This window comes from Mustela erminea, chromosome 9 (genome assembly GCF_009829155.1).
Source record: "Mustela erminea isolate mMusErm1 chromosome 9, mMusErm1.Pri, whole genome shotgun sequence".
Taxonomy (NCBI): Eukaryota; Metazoa; Chordata; class Mammalia; order Carnivora; family Mustelidae; genus Mustela; species Mustela erminea.
In genome coordinates this window covers 59,482,147-59,494,337 of record NC_045622.1, presented here as the reverse complement: position 1 = coordinate 59,494,337, position 12,191 = coordinate 59,482,147, and the positions used below count along the sequence as shown (strand labels likewise).

Genomic DNA, 12,191 nt, shown 5'->3' with positions numbered 1-12,191 from the left:
TGTAAACTTGGGAATTACCCAGGCAAGTGCTCATTGACACACTACGGAATATAACTCACTGTAGTAATTAACATCATACTGAATTTTAAAATTAGGGAATGAGATCAGTAACATATCCTCTGCATATTTCTCTAGCTTTGGTGAAAACTAAGTTAGAAAATGACTATTTTCTAAAGTATGCTTTTAATCTGTTAAATATTCATATAAATGTATTATTTCTGCCACATGTTATAATTCGACATTCCTATTGCAAACACTCCCTTCCTTTCCTTAGAACACATTAACCTCCAGTACTCAGTTTGGTTTAGTGAACCATCTCTGGATCCTAATACGTATTTGTTGGGTTTTGACACTGTAGATGATGGGGTTCATCAAGGGTGGGAAAAGGATATAGATGTTGCCCATGAGGACGTGGACCACAGGAGAGAGGTGCTTTCCAAAACGGTGCACCATAGTCAGACCAATGATTGGGATATAGAAAACTAGAACTGCACAGATGTGGGAGACACAGGTCTGCAAGGACTTGAATCGCTCCTCCCGGGATGCAATAGTCAATACTGAGTGCAGTATCAAGATGTAGGAGACCAGAATGAGCACTGCATCCAAAAACAGTGTGCAGATCACCAGAGCCAGGGCATAGAAGCTGTTGAAGCGGATGTCAGAGCAGGCAAGCCGAAGTAGGTCCTGGTGCAGGCAGAAAGAGTGGGAGAGGATGTGGGGGCGGCAGTAATCAAAGAACTTTAGGCGGACAATGGGAGCAGTGATGAACAGGAAACTCCTCCCTAAAATGGCCACACCAATGCTGATGATTCTTGTATTGGTGAGAATGGATGTATATCTCAGAGGATTGCAGATTGCAGTGAAGCGATCAAAGGCCATGGCCAGTAGGACTCCAGACTCCATGCATGATAGACCATGAACAAAGAAGGCTTGAGCAATGCACGCATCCAGAGAAATTTCCTGGCTGAGCCCCCACAGGATGCCCAGGACTGTGTGTACTGTGGACAGCCCCATGCATAGGTCAGTGAGGGCCAGCATGGCCAGGAAGTAGAACATGGGCTGATGCAGGCTCGGCTCTGTCCGAATCACGTGCAGCACCAGGCAGTTCCCTGAGAGTACCATAGCATAGATACAGGAGAAAGGGATGGAGAGCCAAGGGTATTCCCGTTCCAGGCCAGGGAATCCCGTAAGGAGAAAGGTGGAGTTACTGACTTTGGAACCAGGTTGAACAGACATGAATCTATAAAAACAGAAACCTCTCAGAAAAAAAAAAAAAAAAAAAAAAAAAAAAAAAAAAATATATATATATATATATATATATACATACACACACATATATAAATATATATAGTATATATTTTTATATATTTATTTAACAGCCTATTAAGAATCCTAAGTGTTTTCCACCCCTTAATATAAATGTTGAGATAAAAGCCATAGAAGAAATGACTGGATTTGTCACAACAACTCATTATATATAAGACTAATTTTGTATTTTTACCGAAACTGCATTTGATCTGAAACAAACTACATTATGCCTACATGTGAAACCTCCTTTTCATTAGGTCATTGGCCCCATCAGAGGAAGCCATGTCCATATGCACAATCTCACTGTCACTTTCTACTTCAAGGTTTTATACTACCAATAACAGAGAAAAAAATGATTTCTGGCTTGTGAAGGTATAATAATGAAGTTTAAGTATACCAAGTAGAAAATGAAAACACATTTGAGTTTTTGCATTTCAAATATGGTGAATTAAATAAATTGCAAATCACTGCCATGGGCTGTAAGATTAACCTCTGCTTGTTACATAAGACAGTCACTTGGAGAATTCATTTCTCAGTCATGTTGACCATTCTCACATGTCGTTTTCATTGCTTTAATAAAGAAAAACCGTCACTCACAGTAGAGATGGTCTCACCAATTTTGAAAATGGACCTTATTCTTCCTCCTTTTGTCCTGAAGGCACAGACATTCTAGGAGAAGCAAATTTTATGCAGGTCTGGGAATCACTAGAGTAAAGCCTGAGCCCCGGGAGGGACTGAGAGTGAGTGATTACAGGGCTGTGTTCCTTTGGGGGAATGTAGGCAAACCCCGAGGCAGTGTTTGCAGGGCAGACTCTCCACTCCACTAAATTCTGAATATTCTCACAAGTGCCAGTTTGCAATTACAATTCATACCCCAATGTTTATAGCAGCAATGGCCACGGTCGCCAAACTGTGGAAAGAACCAAGATGCCCTTCAATGGACGAATGGATAAGGCAAATGTGGTCCATGTACACTATGGAGTATTATGCCTCCATCAGAAAGGATGAATATCCAACTTTTGTAGCAACATGGATGGGACTGGAAGAGATTATACTGAGTGAAATCAGTCAAGCAGAGAGAGTCAATTATTATATGGTTTCACTTATTTGTGGAGCATAAGAAATAACATGGAGGACAAGGGGAGTTAGAGAGGAGAAGGGAGTTGGGGGAAATTGGAAGGGGAAGTGAACCATGAAAGACTATGGACTCTGAAAAACAATCTGAGGGTTTTGAAGGGGCGAGGGGTGGGAGGTTGGGGGAACCAGGTGGTGGGTATTAGAGAGGGCACAGATTGCATGGAGCACTGGGTGTGGTGCAAAAACAAGGAATACTTTTATGCTGAAAAAATTTAAAAAAGAGAGAGAGAGAGAGAGAGAGAGAGAGAGAGAGACATACTCCTCGTTACCAGAGGAGAGAGGGTGGAGAATGGGGGGAAAATAGGTGATGGAGATTGAGGAGGGCACTTTTAGAGAGCACCAGGTGTTATATAGATGTATCGAATTGCTGTGTGGTGAACCTGAACCTAATATTACACTCTCTGTTAACTAACTGGAATTAAATAAAAACCTAAATATGGAAAAAGAAGATACGGTCCATACATACAATGGAGTATTATGCCTCCACCAGAAAAAATGCACACCCAACTTTTGTATCAACATGGACGTGCCTGGAGGAGATTACGCTGAGTGAAATAAGTAAAGCAGAGAGAGTCAATTATCATATGGTTTCACTTACTTGTGGAGCATAAGGAATAATATGGAGGACATTAGATGAAGGAGAGAAGAAGTAAGTTGGGGGAAATTGGAAGGGGAGAGAAACCATGAGAGACTGTGGACTCTGAGAAACAAACTGATGGGGACCGGGATGTCAGAGCCTGGTGGTGGGAGTTAAGGAAGGCATGTGTTGCATGGAGAACTGGGTGTGGTGCATAAACAATGAATCTTGAAACACTGAAAAAATAAAATTTTTAAAAAATTAAAATAAAAAATGTAATAAATTAAAAAAAAAAAGAATGACACTCTTTAATATTTTATCCATGAGCCACCAGGGCCTATTTTGTACTTGGAATGTGGCAAGCCAAATTGAGATGTTATGTAAGTACAAATTACAGACTAGATGAAAGACTTAGTTGGGAAAGAATGGTTTAAAATGTCTCTTCAAAAATATTTATATTGACTACATATTGACATAAAAATTAGATATAGTAGGCTAAATAAAATTTAACATGGGTTTTACCCACTCAGTTTTACTTAGAATATCTAAAACTACATAAGTGGCTCATCTTGGACTGCTATGGTATGACACGTGGTTAGAGATATGTACTGGAAACTTTCTGAAGATCTCATAGCTATGGCATTTAATATTGTTCTAATTACTTAAATGTGAGTCTTTGGACCTAACTGCATAATCTTTCTGCCTTAGAAAACAACTTCAAAATAGTCATTGTTGAAAACGTTCAAGTCATCCAACATGATCATTTTTTTTCTTTTTATTTTTTTAAGTTTATTTATTAATTTGACAGACAGAAATCTCAAGTAGGCAGAGAGGCAGGCACAGAGAGAGGAGAGGCAGGCTCCCTGCCGAGCAGAGAGCCCAATGTGGGGCTGGATCCCAGGACCCTGGGATCACGACCTGAGCATAAGGCAGAGGCTTTACCCCACTGAGCCACCCAGGTGTCCCATCCTGATCATTTTCAATGGGTTAAAAAAACCTCTAAGAACACTATACTACAGAAACTCATTGTGGAGAGACCTTGATTTCCTTTAATGTTGTGGAATAAATATTTGAACTTCCTTCTGGTATAAATACTTAAACATACTGGATTCATTTAAGTAAAACCTTTTTTAATTTCCAGAAACCAAGATTTAAAAGGTAAATGAAATCCACAGGATCCACAAATCACATTGTTTGCTTACACTAACAATATTAGCAATGCAGAAACTGTGATTCATATTAACTACACAAGACTCATGTCCCCACAGTCATTTCAGAAATATAGGAAAGATGTTGAAGATATTAGAACTGAGCTCCCATGTAGAACCAAAATGCTGACCAAATACAATTCAGAAAAATTAAGGGAAGAAAAGTTATCTTTTTCTCAGGAAAAAATGACAAAGGTTTTGGTAACAATATACCCAGAAATTATTCTTGACTTTTTTCATCCTTCTTTCATCTTCATTTCTTCTGTTTTCTGGCAATTTTGAAATAATATATAACCTGCGAGAAAAAAGAGACCCACAGGGGCAAAGCAAAGTACAGTTTAAACACTAAATAGAGAGGGTTTCTTCCCTACATATTTAAAAGTTTTGGAATAAGACTCAAATAGACTTCATATTTGGTAGTAGAACATGCTATAGTTAAAACCTATGCAATTAATCAAAATCAGTTCTAAGAGGGAATTCTATAGCCATAAATGCCAACATTAAGAAACTAATATTTCTAATAAACATTTTCACTTATCACCTCAAGAAACTAGAAACAGAACAAAGTAAGCCTGAGTGACAAAGGGGGAAAAAAAATAAAGAAAGAGCAAGGATCATAGCAGAAATAAATGAAATGGAGGTGAAGAATGCAGAAATGATCAATGAAACTAAGCTGTTTTTGTAAAAGATAAACAGAATTTACAAACTTTTAGCTAGACTATGAAGAACATGAGAGGAGTCTCACGAGAATGAAATCAGAGATGAGAGATGAGACATTACTACTGATACCACAGAAACAAAAAAAATCATGAGAGTTTTCTACAGATTATTATAGACCAACGAGCTGGATAACCTAGAAGAAAAGGATAGATTCCCTAAAACATAAAACTCACAAAGATTGAATCAGGAGGAAATAGAAAATTTGAGTAAGGAGGTTGAATCAGTAATCCATCATTGCACACAGAAAAGCCCAGGATCAGATGTGATGGTGAACTCTACTAAATATTTAAAAAAGAATTAATGCCAACCCTCTCAAACTCTTTCAAAAGCTTGAAGAGGAAGGAACACCTCCAGACTCATTTTACAAGGCCAACATAACCCTAATATCAAACCTAGATTAAGACACTATAAGAAAAGAAACTACAGACCAATAATCCTGATGAATATAGATGAAAAAATTCTTGATAAAATATTATCCTCTGAGACATGCTACCATATTCACCTGACAACTAGTCATGCACATTGCAGTTGAAGTGACACTGTGGCCTGCCATTCTGGTCATCCCATGCCTATTGCTCATAGCGTCATCTGAAATTTTCAGAAGCAAGTTAATATCCTACACTAACTGTAAACACATGGCCCTGGTGAAGCTTGCCACTGAAGATGTTTCCATCAACAAAGTCTATGGTCTCCTTGGAGCCTTTATTGTTGGTGGCCTGGACTACATTTTGATCAGCCTCTCCTATGTACAAATATTTATCACTGTCTTCCAAATGCCGCAGAAAGAGGCACGTCTGAAGGCATTGAGTACCTGTGTTCCCCACATATGTGTCTTCTTCCAGTTCTATCTCCTGGCTTTTTTATTTTTTTATTTTATTTTATTTTTTTACCTTTTTCACCCACAGGTCTGAATCATATATTCCATCACATATACATATTACCTTATCCAACATTTACCTACTGGTTCCACCTTTCCTCAAACCCCTTGTGTGTGGGGTGAAAACAAAACACATCTGAGATAAGGTAGTAAAAATGTTTCATTCTAAAAACCAGGGCTGATATTTGTTGGAAATACTTCCTCTTACAGATTTCGTGGCTCATCTTGTGGTCCTATGTGTTGTGAAAATCCAGCTAATAGTTTGGAATATTGTCATGCATTATAAATGAAGAATGAATGATTGAATGAATGAATGAATAATTATTTTAAATAATCCCACAGGATACTGAGCTTATGTCAGAAGGCAGTTATTAGAAATTGAGGAAATAGAAGAACAGATAAGACACTGAAATACTAAATGCTGGCTATAAGAAAAGCCAGAATACATGACTTCCTTAGCACCTGATGCTGTTTGGAGCAGAACAGACAAATTCAAGGTCCTTTTGCAGATTGTAGTAGAACGTAATACTTAACACTGATTGTTTTATACTTAGAGCACTATGATTAACCTCCTGTATATAATATACAAGTCCAACTACATTTTTTCTCCAGCTATTCTAAAATCTTCCTACTGTTTACTTTTCCCTTAAAAATTCATCCCTTGAGCATAACAAATATCATGGAGGACAAGGGGTGTTAGAGAGGAGAAGGGAGTTGGGGTAAATTGGAAGGGGAGGTAAATCATGAGAGACTATGGACTCTGAAAAACAATCTGAGGGGTTTGAAGTGGCGGGGGGGTGGGAGGTTGGGTTACCAGGTGGTGGGTGTTATAGAGGGCACGGATTGCATGGAGCACTGGGTGTGGTGAAAAAATAATGAATACTGTTTTTCTGAAAATAAATAAATTGAAAAAATTAAAAAAAAATTCATCCCTTGAATATATCTTTGTTAAAAATAGTCGGAACTATGTCTGATATAAATATCTATAAATATCTCCTTTTTCTCAAATCCTCTCTATTAAGCAATTTATGTTTAATCAAATTGCTCCTTCTCTTAACCTAAAAATATATTTGCTCCACCAATCTGGGACTAAGGCCACACTAATCTTTTTATTCTTCTTCAGTGTTCATTTAATTTCTTCATTTGTATAAAGAGCAATTTGAGAAAAGCTCTGGTATTTGTTTGTTGTTGTTGTTGTTATTGCTGTTTTTCAAGGAATGTGAAGACAAGTTCTAGACTTATTTTAAACAGCATTATTTTTTTTTTTAACATGTAATGTATTATTAGCCCCAAGGGTACAGGTCTGTGAATCTCCAGGTTTACACACTTCACAGCACTCACCATAGCACATACCCTTCCCAATGTCCATAACCCCACCACCCTCTCCCTGTCCCATTCCCCACTGGCAACCCTCAGTTTGTTTTGTGAGATTAAGAGTTACTTATGGTTTGTCTCCCTCCTGATCCCATCTTGTTTCATTTATTCTTTTCCTACCCCCAAGCCCCCCGTGTTACATCTCCACTTCCTCATATCAGGGAGATCATGTGATAGTTGTCTTTCTCTGATTGATTTATTTTGCTAAGCATAATACACTCTAGTTCTATCCACGTTGTTGCAAATGGCAAAATTTCATTCCTTTTGATGGCTGCATAGTATTCCATTATATATATATATATATATATATATATATATATATATATATATATCACCTCTTCTTTATCCATTCATATGTTGATGGACATTAGGTTCTTTCCCTAGTTTGGCTATTCTTTATCCATTCATCTGTTGATGGACATTAGGTTCTTTCCATAGTTTGGCTATTGTGGGCATTGCTGCTATAAACATTCGGGTGCATGCGCCCCTTCGGATCACTACGTTTGTATCTTTAGGGTAAATACCCAGTAGTGCAATTGCTGGGTCATAGGGTAGCTCTATTTTCAACTTTTTGAGGAAGCTCCATGCTGTTTTCCAGCTTTCCAGAGAAAGGGTTCCCCTTTCTCTGCATCTCACCAGCATCTGTCATTTCCTGACTTGTTGATTTTAGCCATTCTGACTGGTGTGAGGTGGGATCTCATTGTGGTTTTGATTTGTATTCCCCTGATGCCGAGTGATGTGGAGCACTTTTTCCTGTGTCTGTTGGCCATCTGGATGTCTTCTTTGAAGAAATGTCTGTTCATGTCCTCTGCCCATTTCTTGATTAGATTATCTGTTCTTTGGGTGTTTAGATAAGTTCTTTATAGATTTTGGATACTAGCCCTTTATCTTATATGTCATTTGCAAATATCTTCTCCCATTCTGTCAGTTGTCTTTCGATTTTGTTAACTGTTTCCTTAGCTGTGCAAAACATTTTGATTTTGATGAAATCCCAATACTTCATTTTTGCCCTTGCTTCCCTTGCCTTTGGAGATGTTCCCAGGAAGAAGTTGTTGCCAATGAGGTCGAAGAGGTTGCTGCCTGTGTTCTCCTCAAGAATTTCGATGGATTCCTTTCTCACATTGAGGTCCTTCATCCATTTGGAGTCTATTTCCATGTGTGGTGTAAGGAAATGGTCCAGTTTTATTTTTCTGCATGTGGCTGTCCAATTTCCCCAGCACCATTTGTTGAAGAGGCTGTCTTTTTTCCAATGGACATTCCTTCCTGCTTTGTCGAAGATTAGTTGACCATAGAGTTGAGGGTCTATTTCTGGGCTCTCTATTCTGTTCCATTGATTTATGTATCTGTTTTTGTGCCAGTACCATACTGTCTTGATGATGACAGCTTTGTAATAGAACTTGAAGTCTGGAATTGTGATGCCACCAACTTTGGCTTTCTTTTTCAATATTCCTCTGGCTATTGGAGGTCTTTCTGGTTCCATATAAATTTTAGGATTATTTGTTCCATTTCTTTGAAAAAAATGGATGGGACTTTGATAGGGATTGCATTAAATGTGTAGATTGCTTTAGGTAGCATAGACATGTTCACAATATTTGTTCTTCCAATCCAGGAACATGGAACATTTTTGATTTCTTTGTGTTTTCCTCAATTTCTTTCATGAGTACTTCATAGTTTTCTGAGTATAGATTCTTTGCCTCTTGGGTTAGGTTTATTCCTAGGAATTTTATGGTTTTGGGTGCAATTATAAATGGAATTGACTCCTTAATTTCTCTTTCTTTTGTCTTGTTGTTAGTGTAAAGAAATGCAATTGATATCTGTGCATTGATTTTATATCCTGGCACTTTACTGAATTCCTGTTTAGGTTCTAGCAGTTTTGGAGTGGAGTCTTTTGGGTTTTCCACATATAGTATTATATCATCTGTGAAGAGTGATAGTTTGACTTCTTCTTTGCCTATTTGGATGCCTTTACTTTCTTTTTGTTGTCTGATTGCTGAGGCTAAGACTTCTAGTACTATGTTGAATAGCAGTGGTGATAAAGGACATCCCTTTTGTGTTCCTGACCTTAGTGGAAAAGCTTTCAGTTTTTCTCCATTGAGAATGATATTTGCGGTGGGCTTTTCATAGATGGCTTTGATGATATTGAAGTATGGACCGTTATCCCTACACTTCGCAGAGTTTTGATCAGGAAGGGATGCTGTACTTTGTCAAATGCTTTTTCAGCATCTGTTGAGAGTATCATGTGGTTCTTGTTCTTTCTATTATTAATATATTGTATCACATTGATTGATTTGCGGATTTTGAACCAACCTGGTAGCCCTAGAATAAATCCCACTTCGTCGTGGTGAATAATCCTTTTAATATACTGCTGGATCCTATTGGCTAGTATTTTGGTGAGAATTTTTGCATTCAAACAGCATTATTCTTGGGGCCCCTGGGTGGCTCAAAGGGTTGAGCCTCTGCCTTCAGATCAGGTCATGATCTCAGGGTTCTGGGACCAAGCCCTGCATTGGGCTCTCTGCCAGCAGGGAGCCTGCTTCCTTTTCTCTCTCTGCCTACTTGTGATCTCTCTCTCTGTCTAATAAATAAATAAAATCTTTAAAATAAATAAATAAATAAACAGCATTATCCTTAACTTTTGTTCAATCATTTTCCTAATTCAACCAACAATAACCCTTTCATCCAAGAAACCTGGTCAGAAATTCTGGTGGCTAAGATTCTCACTATGTTGGTTTTCCAAAGTACGTTTTCCTTTTTCATAGAAAGCAAGTACATTTTGTTATGCTTTACAATGATTATATACCAGTGATAATATTTCATAGAAAAGCTGTATTTTGCAAGACCAACAAAAGTGAGGGCAACTACTCCAATACTTGTCAAGAATATTTGATACAAAAAGCAGATTTCAGTTTGGTATGGGAGAAAACCATTGTGGAAGTTGTTACGTGCATGAGTTCTGGAGTGAAATGAGCTTGGTTCAAAACATTATTTTGCCACTTATGAACTACATGTGTAGGAATACAACTCATAGTTGTATATTCAGCAACTAAGCTATCAACAAGGAAGAATGACAGGAGTTTCATTGGGAATTAGAAATGGAGTGGTCACGGTGTAACAAAATGAAAGCACTTATGTAAGGCCCTTACCATGGGGTGTGATAACTGGTGAAAACTCAGGAATGGTTATCATAGTCATTATTGTCATTAATGTAAGGTTTTACAGGCGAGATACACACAACACCAGGCGAGACAGGGGCAAGGCAAGGTTTATTAAAGGCGCTCTCAGGCGAGGTTCCACGACTCAGGAGAGGAGAGTCAGGGAAGTTGTGTGTGGGAAGGGGTTGAGTGAGCTTTTATTAGGCCAAGGCAGAGCAGGGCCTCATAACCATATTTGGTAAGGTTAGAGGTTGGGGGTTAGGAAGTCTCAAAGTGGCTGCTTTCTATTTATTGCATAGGTTTCAGTTTGCTCAAGGCGACTAGTCCTTCTGGCCGGGAAGTCCTGGGTAGGGGGAAGATGACAGCCTGGCAGTCATCTTATTGTTCCTCCTGTAATCTCAGGGCTGCTGACCCAACAATCACCATTATCATTTTCATTGTGAAAATCCGCATCACTCCTACTGTGCTTGAGCTGAAATGTTAAACCACTATTTTCCAGTTTATTCATACCACACTAAAGTTAATTAAAAAAAAAAAAATTAAAGCTTTATGTATGACTCAGTCTGTGGTCTTTTTCATTCACTTGTACTTGTTGACTGAAGTGTTATTATACCTCTATCTCTATCCATATTCACATAGCTGTGTGTGCATAGTCAAGTTTGTTAGTTTTAGGTGACTTTATATTTCTATCATTCTATTTCTTCGCTTGTATTTTCAGCTTTAATACAAGTGTGTGTGCAAATGTTCCATTATGAAAGTGGATTACTCTTTGTCTCCTGTTTGAGCTGCTGATTTCCTTGAATTTTGTATTTTTCAGCTCTAGGTAGTGAGACACTTTCTTTATTGAGTGCATGAAGATCTAAAGTTGAGGGATCTTCCTTGTTGATTGACCTTTATATCACTGTGAAACCCTTCTCCTTCTCTGTTCTCAGAAAAGCTCGGGTTTGTTATTTTCTACTAGCCTTTATTTTAGCTCAGTAATCCTGTCTTCTCCTCTGTAATTCTGCATTCCTGAATTATTAGGTTTAGCTCTTGTGCTTCAGAATTTTCTCCCAAACGTGCAATTGCTGGGTCATAGGGCAGTTCTATTTTCAACATTTTGAGGAACCTCCATGCTGTTTTCCAGAGTGGCTGCACCAGCTTGCATTCCCACCAACAGTGTAGGAGGGTTCCCCTTTCTCCGCATCCTCGCCAGCATCTGTCATTTCCTGACTTGAACGTCCATCTGGTTCATTTTATCTGTCTCTCTTTATTTTAAGTTTTAGTATATTCTATCTTCCTGGCAAAATTCCCCAGCTCTTTATTTTAAAAAATTAATAAATTCCTCTGTAATCCATCCTTTTATTTCCTTGAACCCATTAAGCATTGTCACTTTAAAATCCCTGACTGCTGTTTACAATAAATACACGCGTGGATGACTCTGTTTCTTCTGTTTTCCCCCTTGTTTCTGAACTCATGTTCCTGTCTCTTGCTGTGCCTACTAATTTCTTATTGGGTGTTAGACTTTGTATATGACAATGATGAAGACCGGATGAAGTTATATTGTCCTCCAGTAATAATTCAGCCATTGCTCTGTGATGAACTCCATATAGGACTTCTACCTTGATCTGATCAAAATATGACTGAGTTGAAGCTTATTCTACCACTTCATTGGCCAGTGGCCCTTTTGCATCTAAGGCTTAACCTGCTCAGGCTTTCAGCTGTGAGAAAGGGTATAATCCACAGTATGGGCTATACTCTCTGTTTGCCAAGGGAAAAACAAAAAAAAGGACTGCCCCAAACTCCTTCTTTATTTTTCAAATGCTCTCTGCATACTCTTTGACTTCCCATTCCATGCA

At 38.2% G+C, this 12,191-nt stretch overlaps 1 protein-coding gene across 1 annotated transcript; it reads right to left on the bottom strand.

The window, feature by feature from the left end:
- Positions 1-294: 294 nt before the first annotated feature.
- Positions 295-5,530, bottom strand: LOC116599793 (olfactory receptor 51V1-like). The gene is made up of 2 exons (XM_032359766.1): positions 5,458-5,530; positions 295-1,211 (listed from the first exon to the last, which is right to left on the bottom strand). The coding sequence occupies exons 1-2, from the start codon at positions 5,528-5,530 to the stop codon at positions 295-297; spliced, it is 990 nt and encodes a 329-aa protein (XP_032215657.1).
- Positions 5,531-12,191: the final 6,661 nt, after the last annotated feature.

Bases quoted from the DNA above. Each gene is read 5' to 3' on its own strand.
- LOC116599793 (XM_032359766.1), bottom strand. From the start codon at position 5,530: ATGAGCAATAGGCATGGGATGACCAGAATGGCAGGCCACAGTGTCACT. The intron at 1,212-5,457 runs GTCAGGTGAATA...CTGGTTCCAAAG, and splicing joins TGCAATGTGCATGACTAGTT to TCAGTAACTCCACCTTTCTC.